The 25388-nt window shown below is 41.6% G+C and overlaps 1 protein-coding gene across 4 annotated transcripts in view; it reads left to right on the top strand.

The window, feature by feature from the left end:
• The window catches only part of pard3ab (par-3 family cell polarity regulator alpha, b), a 427849-nt gene extending 406322 nt beyond the window's left edge, over positions 1-21527 (top strand). For 3 of the 4 annotated variants that reach the window (XM_061979076.2, XM_061979077.2, XM_061979075.2), the window contains 3 exons: positions 12081-12204; positions 17046-17176; positions 19945-21527. In XM_061979076.2, the coding sequence (XP_061835060.1) occupies positions 12081-12204; positions 17046-17176; positions 19945-20332 (643 nt within the window). In that variant the 3' untranslated portion in view covers positions 20333-21527. Of the gene's footprint in view, positions 1-12080; positions 12205-12362; positions 12825-17045; positions 17177-19944 lie in introns of those variants that run through there. The other variant, XM_061979078.2, reaches the window with a different exon arrangement.
• The last annotated feature ends 3861 nt before the right edge of the window (positions 21528-25388 follow it).

Here is a 25388-nt window from a genome sequence, read left to right on the forward strand (position 1 = left end):
GAGGAGGTTGAGGTGGGCGGGGTTGGGGGGGCGCAGGGTTGTATATTGTAGCGTCCCGAAAAAGTTAGTGCTGCAAGGGATTCTGGGTATTTGTTCTGTTGTGTTTATGTTGTGTTACGGTGCGGATGTTCTCCCGAAATGTGTTTGTCATTCTTGTTTGGTGTGGGTTCACAGTGTGGCGCATATTTGTAACAGTGTTAAAGTTGTTTATACAGCCACCCTCAGTGTGACCGGTATGGCTGTTGACCAAGTATGCATTTGTATTCGCTTGTGTGTGTGAAAAGCCGTAGGTATTATGTGATTGGACCGGCACGCAAAGGCAGTGCCTTTAAGGTTTATGGCGCTCTGTACTTTTCCCTACGTCTGTGTACACAGTGGCGTTTTATAAAGTCATACATTTTACTTTTTGAAACCGATACCGAAAATTTTGAAACCGATAATTTCCGATATTACATTTTAAAGCATTTATCGGCCGATAACATCGGCAGTCCGATATTATCGGACATCCCTATTAATTATGTATGCCCAGGTAACCCAGTTAACTGCTTTTTTACGCCGTGTCACGTGACTTCATACTTGGTACCTCATTGGCTGGTTCTGAGGCAGGACGGAGTGCAAGTGAGTCTTGCTTTTTGAAGCAGCAAATATTTTGACACTGAATTTTTCAGCACTGACTTTTTTTTACACTGAATTTTTACACACTGACTTTTAAAACACTGAATTTTTTTTTCAATGAAACTGTCAGCATAATTTAATTCAATTCACAAAATTCAAACGCGGAAAAAAAATCAATTACATAAACTCGGTGTCCAAAAAAACTTTGGTAATAAAGACACAAATTAATCTCCGTAAGTGTCACGTCTTCAGTGTGTTGGCAAACACCAACAAGAGACAAAAAAAGACTTAGACATTAAAAAGTCAAGAGTGCTTGTCGTGTATCGCTCATAAAAACCCTTGCACACTTTGAAGTATCCTCCAAAGGGCCACATAGCGAGGAGTCATTAGGACGCCACAGTTCGCCCAAGTCGTATCCAAACCTTGTTGCCTAGTTACCTTCTCCCCAGGTGACCGACAGGCTGCCCGGGGTCACGTGACAGCGAGATGTATGACAATACAAAGCTTTATCTGCCGCCACAGACCAGGCCGTCGCCCTGATGGATGCTTCTGCCGCCACTTGACAGACGCAACCGAGAATGTGTGCATGGACATGATGAACGCACAAAGTCACTGCAGCGATCACATGTTAGATCAGCAGCCAATCACAGGCGGCATTAATGCAAAATATGATAATCGCTAAAAAGGTGTGCAGTTTCTTCCCAGACGGACAGGAGGGCTGTCTTAATTGTGGCTCAGGGGCCATTTTGTCGTTGTTTTATTGCCCCGCTGCTAACTCTGCACATCAAGTTAAACACAACCCGCATCAGAACTTCACTCTGAAATTTATGAATATATGGAATCTCCTACAAACCAAAATCGTCAACCGCCTGTGTTACAGCAATAGGTCTGTAAACATCACAGTAAGCAGGGTCCTAAACCCCTAGGTCAGGGGTCCCTAATGGTCGATCGCGAAAATATTAGAAAAAAGTAATGTATTAATGTGACATCGGTGACACCCCCACCCAGAGAGGGAATGACAGACCTGCAAACAGGCATGGATTTTAACCCCTGAACACGCCTCACATCAATCAATTAATCAATCAATCAATCAAAGTTTATTTATATAGCCCTTTATCGCAAGTGTCTCAAAGGGCTGCACAAGCCACAACGACATCCTCGGCTCAGATCCTACATCAGGGCAAGAAAAAAACTCAACCCAATGGGATACAATGAGAAACCTTGGAGAGGACCTAGGCACATTACAAAAAAAAATAGACCTGCAAAAATTTGAAAAAAGGCATGTAATCAGCCAATAATAAAACACACATATATATATATATATATATATATATATATATATATATATATATATATATATATATATATATATATATATATATATATATATATATATATATATATTAGGGATGTCCTATAATGGCTTTTTGCCGATATCCGATATTGTCCAACTCTTTAATTACCGATACCAATATCAACCGATACCGATATATACAGTCGTGGAATTAACACATTATTATGCCTAATTTGGGCAACCAGATATGGTGAAGATAGGGTACTTTAAAAAAAAAATTTATAAAATAAGATACATAAATTAAAAACATTTTCTTGAATAAAAAAGAAAGTAAAACAATATAAAAACAGTTACATTGAAACTAGTAATTAATGAAAATTAGTAAAATGAACTGTTAAAGGTTAGTACTATTAGTGGACCAGCAGCACGCACAATCATGTGTGCTTACGGACTGTATCCCTTGCAGACTGTATTGATATATATTGATATATAATGTAGGAACCAGAATATTAATAACAGAAAGAAACAACCCTTTTGTGTGAATGAGTGTAAATGGCAGAGGGAGGTTGTTTGGGTTGGTGCACTAATTGTAAGTGTATCTTGTGTTTTTTATGTTGATTTAATTTTTTTTTAAAATAAATTTTTTTAAAAACAACAACAACGATACTGATAAAAAAACCAAAAACGATACAGATAATTTCCGATATTACATTTTAACGCATTTATCGGCCGATAATATTATCGGACATCTCTAATAAATATATATATGTATATATATATGTATATATATATATATATATATATATATATATATATATATATATATATATATATATATATATATATATACAGGTAAAAGCCAGTAAATTAGAATATTTTGAAAAACCTGATTTATTTCAGTAATTGCATTCAAAAGGTGTAACTTGTACATTATATTTATTCATTGCACACAGACTGATGCATTCAAATGTTTATTTCATTTAATTTTGATGATTTGAAGTGGCAACAAATGAAAATCCAAAATTCTGTGTGTCACAAAATTAGAATATTACTTAAGGCTAATACAAAAAAGGGATTTTTAGAAATGTTGGCCAACTGAAAAGTATGAAAATGAAAAATATGAGCATGTACAATACTCAATACTTGGTTGGAGCTCCTTTTGCCTCAATTACTGCGTTAATGCGGCGTGGCATGGAGTCGATGAGTTTCTGGCACTGCTCAGGTGTTATGAGAGCCCAGGTTGCTCTGATAGTGGCCTTCAACTCTTCTGCGTTTTTGGGTCTGGCATTCTGCATCTTCCTTTTCACAATACCCCACAGATTTTCTATGGGGCTAAGGTCAGGGGAGTTGGCGGGCCAATTTAGAACAGAAATACCATGGTCCGTAAACCAGGCACGGGTAGATTTTGCGCTGTGTGCAGGCGCCAAGTCCTGTTGGAACTTGAAATCTCCATCTCCATAGAGCAGGTCAGCAGCAGGAAGCATGAAGTGCTCTAAAACTTGCTGGTAGACGGCTGCGTTGACCCTGGATCTCAGGAAACAGAGTGGACCGACACCAGCAGATGACATGGCACCCCAAACCATCACCCAACCATGCAAATTTTGCATTTCCTTTGGAAATCGAGGTCCCAGAGTCTGGAGGAAGACAGGAGAGGCACAGGATCTACGTTGCCTGAAGTCTAGTGTAAAGTTTCCACCATCAGTGATGGTTTGGGGTGCCATGTCATCTGCTGGTGTCGGTCCACTCTGTTTCCTGAGATCCAGGGTCAACGCAGCCGTCTACCAGCAAGTTTTAGAGCACTTCATGCTTCCTGCTGCTGACCTGCTCTATGGAGATGGAGATTTCAAGTTCCAACAGGACTTGGCGCCTGCACACAGCGCAAAATCTACCCGTGCCTGGTTTACGGACCATGGTATTTCTGTTCTAAATTGGCCCGCCAACTCCCCTGACCTTAGCCCCATAGAAAATCTGTGGGGTATTGTGAAAAGGAAGATGCAGAATGCCAGACCCAAAAACGCAGAAGAGTTGAAGGCCACTATCAGAGCAACCTGGGCTCTCATAACACCTGAGCAGTGCCAGAAACTCATCGACTCCATGCCACGCCGCATTAACGCAGTAATTGAGGCAAAAGGAGCTCCAACCAAGTATTGAGTACTGTACATGCTCATACTTTTCAGTTGGCCAACATTTCTAAAAATCCCTTTTTTGTATTAGCCTTAAGTAATATTCAAATTTTGTGACACACGGAATTTTGGATTTTCATTTGTTGCCACTTCAAATCATCAAAATTAAATGAAATAAACATTTGAATGCATCAGTCTGTGCGCAATGAATAAATATAATGTACAAGTTACACCTTTTGAATGCAATTACTGAAATAAATCAAGTTTTTCAAAATATTCTAATTTACTAGCTTTTACCTGTATGTATGTATGTATGTATGTATATATATATATATATATATATATACACACACATACATACCGTATTTTCCGCACTATAAGGCGCACCGGATTATAAGGCGCACCTTCAATGAGTGGCCTATTTTAAAACTTTGTTCATATATAAGGCGCACCGCATTACAAGGCGCATAGAATAGACGCTACAGTAGAGGCTGGGGTTGCGAGACCTGTTGTGGCTCAATATTGGTCCATATATAAGGTGCACCGGATTGTAAGGCGCACCTTCAATCAATGGCCTATTTTAAAACTTTGTTCATATATAAGGCGCACCGCATTACAAGGCGCATAGAATTGACGCTACAGTAGAGGCTGGGGTCGCGAGACCTGTTGTGGCTCAATATTGGTCCATATATAAGGTGCACCGGATTATAAGGCGCACTGTCAGCTTTTGAGAAAATTGGAGGTTTTTAGGTGCGCCTTATAGTGCGGAAAATACGGTAGTTTAAAAACTGCATATTTCATATTTCCATCTTCTGTTTTACACGTTGGGGACGGCGTGGCGCGATTGTGGAGAGTGGCCGTGCCAGCAACCTGAGGGTTCCTGGTTCAATCCCCACCTTCTACTAACCTCGTCACGTCCGTTGTGTCCTTGAGCAAGATACTTCACCCTTGCTCCTGATGGGTCGTGGTTAGGGCCTTGCATGGCAGCTCCCGCCATCAGTGTGTGAATGGGTGAATGTGGAAATAGTGTCAAAGCGCTTTGAGTACCTTGAAGGTAGAAAAGGGGTATACAAGTATAACCCATTTACACATATTAGAGCCAACACTGACTCGCATCGCTTCATTGTGAAGTGAATTATATTTATATAGCACTTTTCTCTGGTGACTCAAAGCGCTTTACATAGTGAAACCCAATATCTAAGTTACATTTACACCAGTGTGGGTGGCACTGGGAGCAGGTGGGTAAAGTGTCTTGCCCAAGGACACAACGGCAGTGACTAGGATGGCGAAAGCGGGAATCGAACCTGGAACCCTCAAGTTGCTGGCACGGCCACTCTACCAACCGAGCTATACCGCCCCATTGATGACATTTAGCTCCTCGTCTTCCTCCTAGCCTGACATGTTTGCCGTTGCATCGATTCGCCGTCTAATTGCCATGTTTTACACGATCCGTCAGGCCCCCGGCATTGTCGCGTTAAAGCTGTTTAATCCCGAGGGAAAGCTGAGATCATCCGACGGGGAACCAAATGACCTCAGACACGGCGACACCTTGACCCCTCTAATCTCTGTGCGGCATCAACACACACCTGCGACGATTGTTGGTGCTGCTAATCCCCACGTTAGCATCACACTCCCGCCTAAAACATCACTTTCTCTGCATGGCCTTATCATACAACCAGTAAGCCGGTAACACTTTAGTATGGGGAACATATTCACCATTAACAAAATAACTCTTAAGTCTTTGTTACTTAGAATATGTTCCCCTAGTGTCCAAATAACTCTAAATTAAGTCTTTGTTACTTAGAATATGTTCCCCTAGTGTCCAAATAACTCTTAATTAAGTCTTTGTTACTTAGAATATGTTCCCCTAGTGTCTAAATAACTCTTAATTAAGTCTTTGATACATAGAATATGTTCCCCTAGTGTCCAAATAACTCTTAATTAAGTCTTTGTTACTTAGAATATGTTCCCTTAGTGTCCAAATAACTCTAAATTAAGTCTTTGTTACTTAGAATATGTTCCCCTAGTGTCCAAATAACTCTTAATTAAGTCTTTGTTACTTAGAATATGTTCCCCTAGTGTCCAAATAACTCTAAATTAAGTCTTTGTTACTTAGATTATGTTCCCCATACTAAAGTGTTACCGAAATAATCAGTTCCAGGATAATAAAAGCTTTATTTGGTGTACATGCAACATTGGAAGTCACATTTTAACGTAAAACATACAAGCCTGCTCGTGGCCTAGTGGTTAGAGGGTCCGCCCTGGGATCGGTAGGTCGTGAGTTCAAACCCCGGCCGAGTCATACCAAAGACTATAAAAATGGGAACCATTGCCTCCCTCGGCATCAAGGGTTGGATTTGGGGGTTAAATCGCCAAAATAATTTGCGAGCGGGGCCACCGCTGCTGCTCACTGCTCCCCTCACCTCCCAGGGGGTGAACATGGGCATGGGTCAAATGCAGAGGATAATATTACCACACCTAGTGTGTGTGTGACTATCAGTGGTACTTAAACTTTAACTTAAAAAGGGAAAGAAAAGGCGAACCACACAAGTAAATCACCAAAATGATTCCCGAGCGCGACCACCACTGCTGCTCACTTCTCCCCTCACCTCCCAGGGGGTGGAACAAGGGGATGGGTCAAATGCAGAGGATCATTTTACCACACCTAGTGTGTGTGTGACTATCAGTGGTACTTTAACTTTAACTTAAATCCTTGGATGCTTGCCAATGTTGGCTCTTGTGAGCGCAGAGATTCTGTGAGACTTAAAACATATATTTTATGCTTGAATTCTGAATTTTCAGGTCTTATTTTGACTTTAGCGCGTGTGCTGTAGTCGCTGCTAACATGCTAGGGACGGCGTGGCGCAGTGGCAGAGTGGCCGTGCGCGACCCGAGGGTCCCTGGTTCAATCCCCACCTAGTACCAACCTCGTCATGTCCGTTGTGTCCTGAGCAAGACACTTCACCCTTGCTCCTGATGGGTGCTGGTTAGCGCCTTGCATGGCAGCTCCCTCCATCAGTGTGTGAATGTGTGTGTGAATGGGTAAATGTGGAAGTAGTGTCAAAGCGCTTTGAGTACCTTGAAGGTAGAAAAGCGCTATACAAGTACAACCCATTTATCATTATTTATCATTTATAACCAGCTCTAATACCGCTAAGCACCTGAGCAGGTACTAACCACTAAGCCACTTTTAACGAAAAACACGTTGCTGCTTTGTTTCTTCACGCTAACATTAAAGTAGCCGCACGCCCACAAGCACCCATATGTTTCCAAATGTCTTCCGTTGTCCTTGTATCGCACACCGTCTCAGCTGAGGAAAGGTGTGATAGCACAAAGGAAGCACGCCAGCGGCACCTCTCTGTTAGCTGGCCGCGAGCGCCCCCGTTAGCGGAGGGCGTCCTCGCTTGGATCGATGGCGTGGCACTTATCGCCCTCATCATCTCGCCTCATTTTTCACCGCTTAGCAGGGCGGCTGCCTCTTTTTGTCAGCGGACGAAGGGCCGGAGCCCCCCCACACCCCTCCCCTTTATCTGATAAGCTTGTCTAAGCTAACCGCTACAATGTTTATCTCTGTGTGTGCGTGTGTGTGTGTGTGTGTGTGTGTGTGTGTGTGTTCTTGTATTCCTACCTTTCTTGAGACATCAACAAGTTAGGACCAAAATCATGGTCCCAATACGGAAAACCGTTGCATCTAATAGAGAGCCAAATACTAGAGTCCGTGAACATTGCTCCAAAGTCAGGATTTTTTTAGGTTGATTTAATGTGCATACAAAAGTAAACATGGACAGGTGCAAAGGTAGCAATATATGATGAAACAAGACGGCAGCTAAAGAAGGACTTCCCTATTCATCCCCGAAAAACCCCGAACAGCTGATTTTACGACTTCCGGTGCTGACTTAAGAACAAATACACTACGGTACTAAGATTATAGTGGCCATTAACAGTTAGCTTCTACAGCTGGGTTGCCCAAAGTGCGGCACAGGGGCCATCTGTGGTCCGTGACTCGTCTGTCATCAGCCTTAAGCACATTACAAAAAACAAAAAAATAGACATCTCATTTGCACCCCTGGTGGTGAAATCTATCAAAATTAGGGTGGTGCCAAAAAAAGAGGGATTTTTCAAATTGCCCGATTGCAGCTGAGATAGGTTCCAGCACCCCCCGAAAGGGATAAGCGGTAGAAAATGCATGGAAATTGACTGTGTCGGTTTTAAAAGTGCTCCCCCTCTGGTCAACATATGAAATAACAAGTGTGTGGAAATGTGAAGTGCTCCCCCTCTGGCCAACATATGTAATAAAAAGTGTAAGAAATTGAAATGTGCCCCCTTAGGCCAAAATTATTAACAAAAATAAATATGTATATAGAGACCCACTGTAGTAACTTGAAGTAAATAATGAAGAAATTGGTCAACAACACAAAAATGTACTAAAAGCTTACCTTTTTTATATTTGCATAGTATGTATATATTATTAATGTTGTAACTACAAATCTTTATATAGCTAGAAAGGGTGGTCCTAAAGAGGTAGACGTTTTTCTCAGGTCTCAAGAAGGTAACAAATACAGGTGTATGTATGTGTGTGTGTGTGTGTGTGTGTGTGTGTGTGTGTGTGTGTGTGTGTGTGTGTGTGTGTGTGTGTGTGTGTGTGTTCTCGTAATGCATACTTAATGGGGACATCGCTCTGTTTACACAGTCACCTTTAGGGGACCTCTGACGATATGGGGACAAAAAAACAGGTTCCCTAGAGCAGTGGTCCCCAACCTTTTTGTAACTGCGGACCGGTCAACGCTAGGGGGGGGGGGGGGGGGGGGTGTATGGTATTTTTTATTTATTTTTTGTCATGAAAAAATACAATTATGTATGCTTATGGACTGTATCCCTTGCAGACTGTATTGATATATATTGATATATAATGTAGGAACCAGAATATTAATAACAGAAAGAAACAACCCTTTTGTGTGAATGAGTGTGAATGGGGGAGGGAGGTTTTTTGGGTTGGTGCACTAATTGTAAGTGTATCTTGTGTTTTTTATGTTAATTTAATAAAATTAAAAAATATAGAAAATTAATTGTATTTTTTATTTATTTTTCTATTTAGAATAGAATAGAATAGAAAGTACTTTATTGATCCCTGGGGGAAATTCAGCACCCCAGTTCGCTCACAATAGACAATAATAATAATAAATAATATATGAATAATATAAATATATTCTACATTTAAGTGCAGTCAAGGAACATATGCATTATACAGTCTGATGGCTGTCGGTATGAAGGACCTCCTGTGTGGTTCCGTGTTGCATTTTGGGAGTCTGAGCCTTCCACTGAACGTGCTCATTATCTCCGCAAGGTCCGAGTGTAGTGGGTGGGAGGTGTTGTCCATAATGGCTAGGAGTTTTGCTAGATTTCTCCTCTCTGACACCACCGCAAGAGAGTCTAACTCCACTCCCACCACGTTACTGGCCTTCTCTACCAACTTGTCCAGTCTGTTTGCGTCTTGTGCGAGCCGGTACCAATCGATCCACGGACCGGTACCGGGCCACGGACCGGTGGTTGGGGACCACTGCCCTAAAGGAATACCTTTTTAAATGATGGTCAGATCCATTCTGAAGATGCCTAAGTGTTTTTTAAGCTTTGACCCATAAATTTGGGTTACTTTGTTTACGTGTTTCAAATATTGGTAAAAGAGAAAATCAATTTTCTTGAAAAGTGAAACATTAATAGTACTGTGATTCTGTATGGTATCCATCCTTAGTTAAAACTAATATATTTTTCCAAAAACAAAATCTGGTTTAGTGTTCCTTAGGATGACGTTTTCATACAGCATGATTATAAAACATTATCACCTTAAAGTATGATTCACATTCAGAATGTTCCATCCTTCTATATATGGTAGTTGGAGTTGCAGACAACTTCATTACTGCTAAATAGCAGTTTTCAGTAATGTTACAGAAGATGCAGGATTTGCTTTAACATTTAAGTGGTGAAACTTCCTATAAGAGGACAGCTGTAGTGCTGTATTCTGAGGATCATGTCATATTTAATTTCAACTTTTTTTTTTTTTTTTAATGGTCCTCAGTAGTCACGTACAAATGTGTGTGAATTATGCAAAATTATTTAAATTTGGTCCCCATGAACCATATTAACTCTTTTTCCCCAGGGTCCCCAGTAAGAATGATCAGCACATTACTTCATCAATCCAGAGATTTAAAGACGTGTATGAGCTAACTGGGCAGTGGCCATTTTACACCAATTTTTTTATGCCTCCACAACCTGTAGAAAGGGTGGTCCCCACAAGTAATGATCAAAAACTTGGTCCCCATTCCAAATGATAACCAGTGTGCGTGTGTGTGTGTGTGTGTGTGTGTGTGTGTGTGTGTGTGTGTGTGTGTGTGTGTGTGTGTGTGTGTGTGTGTGTGTGTGTGTGTGTGTATCAGAGTGCATCAGTTAATGTTTATCTAACAGAGCGCAGACTCCCATGACTACCTTCTCTTAATGAAATCTCTCATTAAGATGGCGCCTTTTAATTAAAAGAAGTGGGTTGATTTGAATGGTGCTTATTGTCGGCCAATAAGATATCGGCGTGTACAATCTGTCGGTGTGGAAAAAGATGGGCCGGGTGTGTCATGAAATGCACCGCAGGGTTTATTCAGTGTACACACAAGGTTTGGAGTCAACGTTTTCAACATAAAAAATAACGTAAAATAACATCATCATGTAGTAACGGTAACTGAGTTACTGAATATAAAAAATAACGCGTTAGATTACTAGTTACCGCCGAAACTAACTAGTAATCTAACGCATTATTTTTTATATTCAGTAACTCAGTTACCGTTACGTGATGCGTTACTGCGTTATTTTACGTTATTTTTTATGTAGTATCGGCTAGAAACAAACAAGATCTGAGTGTGTTTTATTGCAGCGCTGCGGTGTCGTCCTTCTGTGTCACAAGGAAAAGAAGAGGCGTGCTTTGTGTGGGTGGGGGCGGGGGAGGGCTCCCAGACCATAGTTGAGGGGCGCAGGGGAGACGTTCCTCCAGGGCCTATGTACTTCGGGGCTAACAACCTTCACTTTACCCGGAAGTGGGTCTTTACAGAGACTTTACAGAGACTCACTTTGCTGAGGGTGAATGACGAGGCCGGCGGTTTGTTGCAACTTTGTGACTTTATTGGACGCAGCCATCCACCAAGCTAGAGCACCTGCGCGCACTGTCGCCGGTCCCTCGCCCACTCACTCACTGACGTCACTCACCTCACATGCTGTCATATCTTAAAGGGCCACACACACACACACACACACACACACACACACACACACACACCACACACACACATACGCTACTCTCATAACAACTAACAAGACATCACGGTGAAGCCAGAAGTCGAGTTTCTTAACATGGAGACATTCTCAATACTTTTCTTTTGTCGAGCACAAAGAAAATAACATTTTAGTTCAATGTAAGTTGTGTTTTGGATCAAATATCCTATCTACTTAAAGTTAAAGTGCCATTATGTTGCAGCTATTTAAAATAGTTTTGTCAATTTGTTCTGGCCTGAAACAAATTGGCCCTTTGAAACATATCTTTGTCTTTGTGTGTTGTATGTAGACCACATTGCTTTCTGAGTTCAGTGATGCAAATGCATGTCAGGTTGTATTATTCTCCAGTGCAATAACAATACTGAAATAAAGGCTAAAAGGGCATTAATGGGAGCCTTAAAAGAAAAAAAAGAAGTAACTACATAGTTACTTTTCACAGTAATGCATTACTTTTTGGTGTAAGTAACTGAGTTACTTTTTAAATAAAGTAACTAGTAACTGTAACTAGTTACTGGTTTTCAGTAACTAACCCAACACTGGTTTTCAAGTGTAAAAATGTGTTCTATAAATAGTTTTTATGTTAGTCCACCATGCTGTTTCCTATCTGGGTCACTTATTTGATGACACAAAGCATGCTGGATCTGAAAGAACGTTCTTTTCCGGTCTGCTGGAAGCGGGGTCACGTGTTCTGCGTGTTCACTCATTCATCCCTTTATCTCTCTCTCTCTCTCCTTCAGTAACCGGCTCGCCCCGAGCAACCACGACCGAATACAGAGGCTGAGGCAGGAGTTCCAGCAGGCGCAGACCGTTCCGGACGACGCGGACGACAGGCGCCGCACGTTCAGCTTCGAGCAGCCTTGGGTGAGTGTGTGACACGTGATCAAGCCCCTCCCCCCACCCTGCCCCTGGCAGGAGAAAAGTGACCGTTTAACGCTGTTAGCACCACGATGCTAACCATCACTAACCATCAACAAGACCGACTCCGCCTCCATGCTAACAAGGCTAACCCTCATCAACAGTGCATGCAGGAGTCAGAGCACCAGCACTAACCCCGCCCACCTGTCTCCTCATTCGCTCTCCATGTCTGTCAATCATCCCCATTGGACACGCCCACCAGCTCACCATTTGAAGGTGCCTTTTTACGTCTTGAACAAACTTTGACACGAGTGTGCGAACAAAGACTTTTTAAAAGGACCAGGTTTTGTATTTTTATTCATATTAAATCTTTTTAGCTTTTTTTTAAATCTGTAGCACAATTGTACCTTTAGTGTTTTATTTAGACTGAACTGTCAGTTGCCGGCTATTTATCTTTGTGTTTCTATGAAGAAACGTGCTGGTGTGCTGAATAATTAATATAGGAATTGCTTATATGAGAAACTTAGACTGTTCTTTCTCGCCAGACAATAAAAGTGTTGTTTTTTTTCATACTTTTCGTCCCCAAGTGGCGCATTCCAGTCATTATTGTCTGAAAATGTGGACCCACTATTTATTTCTCTGTGTCCCAACAACTCAACACATTTATTGCTCCAATTGTGTCCTTTTTTTTTGGCTCTAACAAAATGCCCACATTTAAGAATTATGCAGCAGGCCTAAAAATGAGAGTTCAAAATTTCATCCAATATGAGATCAATAAATTGACATAATAGAGGTTTAATGTAATAATAGCTCTGTTATACCGTATTTTTCGGACTATAAGTCGCAGTGCGACTTATACTCAGGAGCGACTTATGTGTGAAATTATTAACACATTACCGTAAAATATCAAATAATATTATTTAGCTCATTCACGTAAGACTCTAGACGTATAAAATTTAATCGGATTTAGCGATTAGAAGTGACAGATTGTTTGGTAAACGTATAGTATGTTCTATATGTTATAGTTATTTGAATGACTCTTGCCATAATATGTTACGTTAACATACCAGGCACGTTCTCAGTTGGTTATTTATGCCTCATATAACGCAGTGGTCCCCAACCAATTGGTACTAGGCCGCACAAGAAATAAAAAAATAAATAAAATAAAACATTTTTTTTTTGTTTGTTTTTTTGTATTAAATCAACATAAAAAACACAATATATACATTATATATCAATATATATCAATACAGTCTGCAGGGATACAGTCCGTAAGCACACATGATTGTACTTCTTTATGAAAAAAAACAAAATACCAAACCCCCCCGGTCCGTTGGACAAATTTTAAAGCGTTGACCGGTCCGCAGCTACAAAAAGGTTGGGGATCACTGATATAACGTACACTTATTCAGCCTGTTGTTCACTATTCTTTATTTATTTTAAATTGCCTTTCAAATGTCTATTCTTGGTGTTGGGTTTTATCAAATAAATTTCCCCCAAAAATGCGACTTATACTCCAGTGCGCCTTATATATGTTTTTTTTTTTTTTCTTCTTTATTATGCATTTTCGGCCAGTGCGACTTATACTTCGGAGCGACTTATACTCCAAAAAATACGGTACATAACATAACCTGCTCACTGAACATTGTGGATATTATGAAAAACGTCCAAACACCATAAAAAATTTTTTAAATTACATATATTTAAATCCATTAGAGTGCATGATGGAAAAAATGTAAAACACTCAAGTTACAAGCCAACTTTATTTGTAAATACTTTAACAAAAATTAGTACCGTATTTTTCGGACTATAAGGAGCACTTAAAATCCTTTCATTTTCTCAACTCTCGAAAGTGTGCTTTATAACCCGGTGCGCCTAATGTACGGAATCATTTTGGTTGCGCTTACCGACCTTGAAGCAATTTTATTTGGTACATGGTGTAATGATAAGTGTGACCAGTAGATGGCAGACACACATACGAGATGCGTGTAGACTGCAATATGACTCAAGTAAATAACACCAACAGTTTATATGTTCCATTGAAAATATATAACATTACACACGGCACTCAAAAATCCATCAAAATGTTTTAGTGCGACTTTGGTAAGCTATGAAGCCGCACCGCTTGAGGGATTGTACTGTGCTTCAACATACGAGTATTATTATGGTGTGTGTGTACCGGTATAAGGTAAGACATGTTATCTGGCGTTTTGTTTCGCAATATTATGCAAAAGCAACTTTTCTTACCTTCTGATCTGTATTTGGGATCTGCATAAGTCTTGAAAATTTTGCGCACGTTCGCCTTTGTAGTCCGTGTCGACACTGTAGTCGATAAGCTTCTTCTTTTTCTCTATCTTGTTGTCATTGGATATTCATCCTCCGCTGTTGCCATTTCTAATATAAAGTAGTGTAAAGTTCTTACTTATATCTGTCAGTAAACTCGCCATGAAAGCGTTAAAACATACCGGTGTAGTGAGTTTACATTATTCACCCAAGTAACTTTAATTATTAGAGAGTTCCGGTCGGACGAGCTTAGTTCTGTCTGCTACCTTAGCAGACAGAACAGGTTGTTAATGAAGACGCCGTTTGAGAGTTTTAACTTCTAAACAATGTAAATCTGATCACACATTACCTGTGACACTCCGACGTGAAATAATTGTATTAAAAGAGATGCGCTAGCTCGATGCTAATTTCCATTGGATTTGCCATACACATGCTCCTGGTTAACATTGGCACTTTTATAGGGCAATTTCAACACTACCCGATTCGGAAAATAAGTTACACATCTAAGATGCACATTACAATCAAACAGAAAATAATGTAATACGTATACGTAGAGTATAAACAATATGAGCGCTCAACAATGTACACATGCGACTTAATGAGACCCTGAGGACAAATGGAACACAATTTATACTTACAAATGAGATTCAGAAATGTAGGAATACAAAATACAACAACCGCAGAACACATATTAAATAGTGGATAGTTATTAAATAAAACACCTTAGAAAAAGATCAAATTACATTAAAGAACCAAGTGCCACCTTAGAAAAAAACTTTGCTCCCCAACTAGCATCATAACGACCAACAATAAAATACAGTAGCGTAGTAGGCCTAAATATTAATCAAAAACAAGGCACATAACAAATACATTTAATATTTTTGGTCACTGTGACATTTCAAACAGTTCGAACAGTCACACTGTGTTTCAATATTTAATTAAGGGATTCTTAGGCGTACCACTAGATGGAGCCTGCGCACCACAGTTGGAGTATCCCAAGTCTAGAAAGTAGTAATAGTGGAGAAAATAGAACAACCATTAGGCTCCTCCCCCAGGTCTCTCTCATCGTGGAATAAAGTGTGAAGAATTGTGGGTAATTAACATTCTCAAGGCATTGCTCGGCTTTTTTTGTTTTTCCACCAAAGAAAGAGAAGCTCATTTTTATTTAGTAGTGTATATTTTATGTTGGTTTAACGCTGCCTTCCTTGAAGCCACAGAGTGAAGCACCACACTACTGATTGTGACTCAGCCGCAGGTGGTCTTTATCCTTAATATGATAGTCCTGACATGCTTGGTTTGCTTTAGGGGGGGGGGAGTGAGGTTCTCTTTCAGCAGCCATAATAGTTTTTATGGCCGTCGCCTCTGATGATGACCCATCAGCACTTCCATTAAAATAATGACATCACTATGACAACACCGCTAACCTGAAAGCAGTTTGGTGGCAGTCTTTGTCATCGGAGACGTTGGACTTGTTTTATTTGTGATGTATTATATGTAAATATATATAATATTATATATATAATATTGTAGACGTTGCGTACTTGCAATCCCGCTGTTACATACGCCAGATGCCAGTTGGGCAGAGTTAACAAAGGTTTTAAAGATTTTTTTTCACAAGCTCTGCAGACAGAAACGTTCTTTCCAGACATTGCAGTCTCTCCAATTCTCCTCCCCCTCCTGCACTCGGCCGCTCACTGTTAAAGACAACAGATGATTAGATTAACACGTACCACCTGTGAAATCTAATCACCTACCAGCTGTGTCTCGCCGTCAGCACATGCCCCGCCCCTATCCGATGGTGCTCGTCCTCAGCACCATAGACAGCGGCGGTGACCTTTGCTCCTGGCCACATCTCCCTCCACAAATATATATATATATTATTATTATTATTATATATTATAGGCAGCACGGTGGAGGAGGGGTTAGTGCATCTGCCTCACAATACGAAGGTCCTGGGTTCGATCCTGCGCTCGGGATCTTTCTGTGCGGAGTTTGCATGTTCTCCCCGTGACTGCGTGAGTTCCCTCCGGGTACTCCGGCTTCCTCCCACCTCCGAAGACATGCACCTGGAGATAGGTTGATTGGCAACACTGAATTGGCCCTAGTGTGTGAATCTGAGTGTGAATGTTGTCTGTCTATCTGTGTTGGCCCTGCGATGAGGGGGCGACTTGTCCAGGGTGTACACCGCCTTCCGCCCGATTGTAGCTGAGATAGGCTGCAGCGCCCCCCGCGACCCCGAAGGGAATAAGCGGTAGAAAATGGATGGGATGGATGGAATAGTTGCTCTGTTGTCATAAAAACTACAAAGATGGCACAAAAACTGGTGTACTTCTGTATGTCCATGTCCATTCGCCCCCACTAACATCCATCATAGCTCATCTTTGTAACTCCGCCCACTCGTGAGTTTCCAGCATGCTCCTCCCTTCACTCTGTGTGTGTGTCACCTGACCTGGCCAAGGACAGGTGAGTCACTGTGCGTGCATCATCAAATGGCGGTTTTTATTCCCGTCGTCTCGTGGTATTGACGACGGCGAGGGCTGAACTTTGTTGTCGTTCGTTGGCAGTCGAACGTGAGCGGTCAGAACGGTCAGAGTCAGCCCGGCCGTCACTCGGTGTCCGTGGAGGTCCAGATGCAGCGTCAAAGACAAGAAGACTCGTTCGCTCAGGCTCAGCGTCAGTACAGCTCACTGCCACGGTAAGAATGCTATTGTTTTTTTGTTTATTTGGTGGGCGGGGCTTCCAATGATATACTTCAATAAATAGAAAAAAACACAACCTGATAGGCATTTTCTCCAAGCATTTTTCCCTAGCCAAGCAACATATTTAACCCTCATGGGACAAAGGTTTGTCCTTTCAGTATATGTTTTGTGTATTTTTTTCATGTTACATTTTATAATTTTAATGTCCAATTATTTCACGCGCGTACGATACACTGGCAGTTATTCAACAATACGGTAATCCCTCGTTTATCACTTAATAGGTTCCGGAAATGGCCGCGCTAAACAAATTTAAGAAAAATAGTAATTATTCATTACAAATTGAATGTCTATGAATGTTCTCATTCATCCAGGTCATTGTCATCTCAGGGCATTCCATCATCACAACTGGACTGTTTGCTTTGTCTTAGAAGACCTTTCACCTCTCATCCCAGTAGGCTTCATTAGTTTATGCTCAGAGACCTAGGTTGGTCAGATCTAGTCTTAGACTTACTTTGGTCAAATCTAGTCTTAGACTTAGATTGGTCAGATCTAGTCTTAGACTTAGATTGGTCAGATTTAGTCTTAGACTTAGGTCGGTCAGATCTAGTCTTACACTTAGATTGGTCCGATATAGTCTTAGACTGGTCAGATCTAGACTTAGATTGGTTAGATTTAGTCTTAGATTGGTTAGACATAAATTGGTCAGATCTGGTCTTAGACTTAGATTGGTAAGATCGAGTCTTAGACTTAGATTAGTCAGATCTACACTTAGATTAGTCAGATCTAGTCTTAGACTTATATTGGTCAGATCTAGTCTTAGACTTAAATTGGTCAGATGTAGTTTTAGGCTTAGATTAGTCAGATCTAGTCCTAGCCTTAGATTAGTCACATCTAGCCTTAGACTTAAATTGTCAGATCTAGTCTTAGACTTAGATTGGTCAGATTTAGCCTTAGACTTAGATTGGTTAGATTTAGTCTTAGATTGGTCAGATCTAGTGTTAGACTTAAATTGGTCGAGATCTAGTCTTAGACTTAGATTAGTCAGATCTAGTCCTTGCCTTAGATTAGTCAGATCTAGTCTGAGACTTATATTGGTCAGATCTAGTCTTAGATTTAAATTGGTCAGATTTAGTCTTAGACTTAGATTGGTCAGATTTAGTCTTAGACTTAGATTAGTCATACCTAGACTTAGACTTAAAAATGGTCAGCACTAGTCTTAGACTTAAAAATGGTCAGCTCTAGTCTTAGACTTAGATTGGTCAGATCTAGTCTTAGACTTAAATTGGTCAGATCTAGTCTTAGACTTACATTGTCAGATCTAGTCTTAGACTTAGATTGGTCAGATCTAGTCTTAGACTTAGATTGGTTAGATTTAGTCTTAGATTGGTCAGATCTAGTGTTAGACTTAAATTGGTCGAGATCTAGTCTTAGACTTAGATTGGTCAGATCGAGTCCTAGACTTAGATTAGTCAGATCTACAGTTAGATTAGTCAGATCTAGTCTTAGACTTATATTGGTCAGATCTAGTCTTAGACTTAGATTGGTCAGATATAGTCTTAGTCTTAGATTAGTCAGATCTAGTCCTAGCCTTAGATTAGTCAGATCTAGTCTTAGATTTAAATTGTCAGATCTAATCTTAGATTTAGATTGGTCAGATTTTGTCTTAGATTTGGATTAGTCATATCTAGTCTTAGACTTAAAAATTATCAGCTCTAGTCTTACACTTAGATTGGTCAGATCTAGTCTTAGACTTAGATTGGTCAGATCGAGTCTTAGACTTGTCAGATCTACACTTAGATTAGTCAGATCTAGTCTTAGCCTTAAATTGTCAGATCTAGTCTTAGACTTAGATTGGTCAGATCTAGTCTTAGGCTTAAATTGGTCAGATCTAGTCCTAGCCTTAGATTAGTCAGATCTAGTCTTAGCCTTAAATTGTCAGATCTAGTCTTAGACTTAGATTGGTCAGATTTAGTCTTAGACTTAGATTAGTCATATCTAGACTTAGACCTAAAAATGGTGAGCTCTAGTCTTAGACTTAGATTGGTCAGATCGAGTCTTAGACTTACATTGTCAGATCTAGTCTTAGACTTAGATTGGTCAGATCTAGATTTAGACTTAGATTGGTTAGATTTAGTCTTAAATTGGGCAGATCTAGTGTTAGACTTAAATTGGTCGAGATCTAGTCTTCGACTTAGATTGGTCAGATCTAGTGTTAGACTTAAATTGGTCGAGATCTAGTCTTAGACTTAGATTGGTCAGACCTAGTATTCGACTTAGATTGGTAAGATCAAGTCTTAGACTTAGATTAGTCAGATCTACACTTAGATTAGTCAGATCTAGTCTTAGACTTAGATTGGTCAGACCTAGTATTAGACTTAGATTGGTAAGATCAAGTCTTAGACTTAGATTAGTCAGATCTACACTTAGATTAGTCAGATCTAGTCTTAGACTTAGATTGGTCAGATATAGTCTTAGACTTAGATTGGTAAGATCAAGTCTAAGACTTAGATTGGTTAGATTTAGTCTTAAATTGGTCAGATCTAGTGTTAGACTTAAATTAGTCGAGATCTAGTCTTAGACTTAGATTGGTAAAATCAAGTCTTAGACTTAGATTAGTCAGATCTAGTCTTAGACTTAGGTTGGTAACAAACTGTACATAAAAAATTGCTGACCTTTGAACTCCTCGCAGAAAAGTCGCATGTCTTTTTCGATGAAGTTTTAATAAATATGCAACAATTGCGCCGCTCTTGTTTGTCCTCTGCAGGCAGCCCAGGAAGAATCCTAGCTCCATCTCTCAGGACTCCTGGGAGAAGGCGTATCCTCCAGGCGAGAGCTTCCAGACGGCCAAGGACAATCCCAGGTACTCCAGCTATCAAGGATCCAGGAATGGCTTCCCGAGCGGCGGAGTCGGCGGCGTGGTGAACGCCAGAGTCCTCCTGGAAGCTCAGGAGCTGCTGAGGCAGGAGCAGCGGCGCAGAGACCAGGAGGCAAAAGAAAAGCTAGCCCAGGAGAGCGCGGCTAACTACGAGGCGTTTGGCAAGGACCCCGCCTCCCCTAAGGGGCCGTACCGCCACGATGTGCCGCCTTCGCCCTCGCAGCTGGCCAGACTCAACAGGTTGGGCTCGGAGAAAGGAAGACTTTTTTATTCCTGAGGACGTCGCCCGGCATTTCTTCAAAGTCTGCGGACGGCATTTTTCTTCTCTGACAATCGCTTGAGTGACACGGTGGCGTCTCCGGTGTGACAAAGTCGCACACTTTCTGTTGCCATGAAGGTTTATATATTTTGTTTTACGCTGTCATACTAATAGAAACACAGCCTGCGTATCAACTTCCTGTTCCTCCTTTCAAAATAAGTGCCCCCTCTTCAGAGAAAAGTATGTTGCTAATGAAATGAAACAAGCACCTCCCCCTTCATGAATACTTCATGGAGTGTTGTCTCAGTGGATGAAACGACACTGATCGGCTGCCTGACAACTCCCCAAACCCCCCCTGCTCCACTCTGAGCTCGACTCGCTGGCCTGCAGCTCTGAGCTCCTGCTTGTTGTGTTCATTAGCGACCTACTGGCTTCCTACCCCCTCTCGCTGAATTTTTCATGGCGAGCCACCTGCCGCCTGCCCTACAACCAGAAGACGAAATGACAAACGTTTACTCCAAAGTCTCTTTTTTGAATTCCCTTTTTACAAAGATCCCTCACTTTTTTTTTTAAACGTCTTTGTAAACGTAAAAACGCAGTAAATCTACCCTACAAGGTGCCTGTTAGCATGCTAGCTAGCTCATTAGCATCATTGCGACAAATGCTAAACATCCATCCATCCATCCATCCATCTTCTTCTGCTTATCCGAGGTACGGTCGCGGGCAGAAGCCCTGACTTCACTCTCCCCAGTCACTTGGTCCAGCTCCTCCCGGGGGATCCCGAGGCGTTCCCAGGCCAGCCGGGAGACATAGTCTTCCCAACGTGTACTGGGTCTTTCCCGTGGCCTCCTACCGGTTGGACGTGACCTAAACACCTCCCTAGAGAGGCATTCGGGTGACATCCTGACCAGATGCCCGAACCACCTCATCTGGCTCTTCTCGATGTGGAGGAGCAGCGGCTTTACTTTGAGCTCCCTCCAGATGGCATAGCTTCTCACCCTATCTCTAAGGGAGAGACCCGCCACCCGGCGGAGGAAACTCATTTCGGCCGCTTGTACCCGTGATCTTGTCCTTTCGGTCATAACCCAAAACTCATGACCATAGGTGAGGACGGGAATGAAAGTGTCTTGGGTCTTCCCCGTGGCCTCCTACCAGTCTGATGTGTCCTAAACACCTCCCTAGGGAGGCGTTCAGGTGGCATCCTGAGCAGTGCCCGAACCACATCATCTTCCCTCACTCGTGAACAAGACTCCGAGGTACTTGAACTCCTCCACATGGGGCAAGGTCTCCTCCCCAGCCCGGAGATGGCACTCCACCCTTTTCCGGGTGAGAACCATGGACTCGGACTTGGAGGTGCCGATTCCCATCCCAGTCGCTTCACACTCTGCTGCGAACCGATCCAGTGAGAGCTGAAGATCCTGGCCAGATGAAGCCATCAGGACCACATCATCTGCAAAAAGCAGAGACCTAATCCTGCACCCACCAAACCGGATACTCTCAACGCCTTGACTGCGCCTAGAAATTCTGTCCATAAAAGTTATGAACAGAATCTGTGACAAAGGGCAGCCTTGGCTGGAAAGGCTAAACATCAAAATACATAATTAAAAACTGAACATTATATTTTGTTTGGTACGACAGCAATTATTTTATATCATTGATTGTAGCTGAGATAGGCTCCAGGATCCCCCGCAATCCCAAAGGGAATAAGCGGTAGAAAATGGATGGATGGATGGATCATTGATTTTTGATGGATCATTTTATTTTGGAGGAGTTCAAGTACCTCGGAGTCTTGTTCACGAGTGAGGGAAGAGTGGATCGTGAGATCGACAGGCGGATCGGTGCGGCATCTTCAGTAATGCGGACGCTGTATCGATCCGTTGTGGTGAAGAAGGAGCTGAGCCGGAAGGCAAAGCTCTCAATTTACCGGTCGATCTACGTTCCCATCCTCACCTATGGTCATGAGCTTTGGGTTATGACCGAAAGGACAAGATCACGGGTACAAGCGGCCGAAATGAGTTTCCTCCACCGGGTGGCGGGGCTCTCCCTTAGAGATAGTGTGAGAAGCTCTGTCATCCGGGGGGAGCTCAAAGTAAAGCCGCTGCTCCTCCACATCGAGAGGAGCCAGATGAAGTGGTTCGGGCATCTGGTCAGGATGCCACCCGATTGCCTCCCTCGGGAGGTGTTTAGGGCACGTCCGACCGATAGGAGGCCACGGGGAAGACCCAGGACACGTTGGGAAGACTATGTCTCCCGGCTGGCCTGGGAACGCCTCGGGATCCCCCGGGAAGAGCTGGACGAAGTGGCTGGGGAGAGGAAAGTCTGGGCTTCCCTGCTTAGGCTGCTGCCCCCGCGACCCGACCTCGTATAAGCGGAAGAAGATGGATGGATGGATGGCATTTTATTTTTTGAAAGTCCCAAATGTGCTTGGCCAGTCAATAAAAGACATACAATCGATTTAATTTGACCCAATTAGTAAAGTGTCATTTTGTTCCGGATTTCCTTCACTGCTGCTAAAAGCTAAGCTAGGCTAAGCTACATAATATTAATGGAGGGATGAAAGAGGATATGATGTCATCTAAGGTCATTTGTCAGAGAAGTGGAATCAGAGTATTTTTAATCAAATGTTCTAAACTTGTGAGCTTCCCATCATGCTTTGCTGCGCAGTGGAAGCTAACAAGTTAGCTTGAACTCCTCTACTATCAATTTCACCTTTTTTCTCTCACTGAGAAACACAAAATAATTCTACTTGCCACCACAGTTTTAAAATGGATTTCACAAGGAAAAGTGTTTTGATAGCATACTTTTGAAATTAGCCATCTTTCTTCTTGAATATCCTGTTTGTCGTAAAAGACTGTAACGTTACTAAGTGCCTGACATGATGATGATGATGATGTCTTTCACACACGGGGAAGGATTATAATGTTTTTTAACACAATGTTGAAATGTTTTAATGAAGTCCTGGTACTCCTTCCTCAAGCTTTTTTTTTGTTTGTTTTGGTCAGCGGCCATCTTGGACAGTTGCCTTTAGGACATGTTTACTTTTGATAGACGAGAAAGTGAAAGCTGATGTGCAATTGTTGTTTTTGTCATTATTAACATGCTGAGACATGTGTATATATCAAAGTGTAGAATAAAAAGGACTTCCTGTTTACACCGTTGTCCTCTTCCCGCATCTGTTTCAGACGAGCTAAAGGCCACATGGCTGCCGTCGAGCTAACTCAGGTAAACCTTTTATTTTTCTGTAGTAACCAGATGTAAGTATTTCATTCATTGTGGAGTTTTTTTTTAATGAAATACAACATTGGTTTATGGACTGCTTTGCATCAAAAGTGATGGTAACAGATAAACTGTGGCTAATAAATAGCCGTTTACTAGAGATGCGCGGATAGGCAATTATTTCATCCGCAACCGCATCACAAAAGTCGTCATCCATCCGCCATCCATCCGAACCAACATTTTATCAAAACCACACCCGCCCGCCATCTGCCCGTTGTTATATATCTAATATAGACGATGCAAGGCATTAGTGAGGTTAGAAAGCTTTTGCCTGTTAAAGGAGACTGATCCAATGCAGCAGAGACATTCAATGCGTGCCACGCATTAGTATCTCTTGGCCACGCATTAGTGGATAAGAGATATTAATGTGTGATAATATTATTTATCATTATTATAATATTATTGTCATTTCCATTAAGAAAGTGTTGACTATTGTTGCCAATACCCTCAGATCAGGAGTGCGTTCCTCACACTTTGTGTGAGCAGTTCCAGCAAGCAGAACGAGGCTTTTAAGAAGTTAAAAAAATGTTTTAGAAAGACTAGGCCTATATTTTCATTAGGTAAAAAAAATGTTCTGAATTTATTTCAATGAATATTAACTTGTTAACGTTATAATGCTCAAATAGGTACGAGGGCGGGGTGCACAGTGAAGCAGTGAACAATTTCGCGACAAAGATTAACCTTTATTGATTGATCTGCAGCCATGACAAAATATCAGACAATCTCCATTGTCAACGACAGGCAGGAAAATAAAGATAAACACATAGCCTATGTTCTAGGCATAGGCTCATACGTTTTTAAGTTGAAATAAATGGGTTGTACTTGTATAGCGCTTTTCTACCTTCAAGGTACTCAAAGCGCTTTGACACTACTTCCACATTTACCCATTCACACACACATTCACACACTGATGGAGGGAGCTGCCATGCAAGGCGCTAACCAGCACCCATCAGGAGCAAGGGTGAAGTGTCTTGCTCAGGACACAACGGACATGACGAGGTTGGTACTAGGTGGGGATTGAACCAGGGACCCTCGGGTCGTGCACGGCCACTCTTCCACTGCGCCACGCCGTCCCCGAAATAAAAAAAATAAATAAAAAATGTGCCTCATAAGCCTTAGGCTGTCAATCACGCGCACAAACTTAAATTATACAATAACATATGTATGTCATCTCTATTTAAACAAAAATAAATTAAATAAATAATAATAACAAATTACCTGCAACTTATTGGCCAAGGCAAATAGCTGAAGGGGGGAAATCAAACCCATCAGACTGCACTTTATCATCAAACTTGAATTATAATGAAAATAAACGGTCGTGACAAACAAAGCAGGCTAAATATCCTTACATTGTCGCCAATCGGAGATGCGCTTCACTTGAAAGCGAGGCCAAATAATTATTCACACATAGTAGTATATCTCGAATAGAAAAAACCCACAATAAACAACGCAATTGCCTTAATTCCTTTGCATTGTAGTGCGCCCAAACAACACGTAACCATCAAAATTATTTAGCTGACCGAACTCAATATAGGTTAGACGTGGGCTTATTTGGTATAGCCTATAGGTAACGTAGACTAATTCGTTTAACATATCCAACCGTATGTCTACTTACTTTTTTTTTTGTTAGCACTATGCAGGAATAAAATGGCATCTACAGTGCCAGGATTCATGCGAGAGCGCCTGGCCTCTAAAATGCGCCCTGCTGCGCTGAAGGAGCGCTCACTTGCACCACTTGTTGCTGGGACGCGGTGCCATCTTTTTCTTTTTTTCTTCTTCTTCTTCTGTTGTGTTGTGT

The sequence above is a fragment of the Nerophis lumbriciformis genome, linkage group LG19, assembly GCF_033978685.3.
Source record: "Nerophis lumbriciformis linkage group LG19, RoL_Nlum_v2.1, whole genome shotgun sequence".
NCBI lineage: Eukaryota > Metazoa > Chordata > Actinopteri > Syngnathiformes > Syngnathidae > Nerophis > Nerophis lumbriciformis.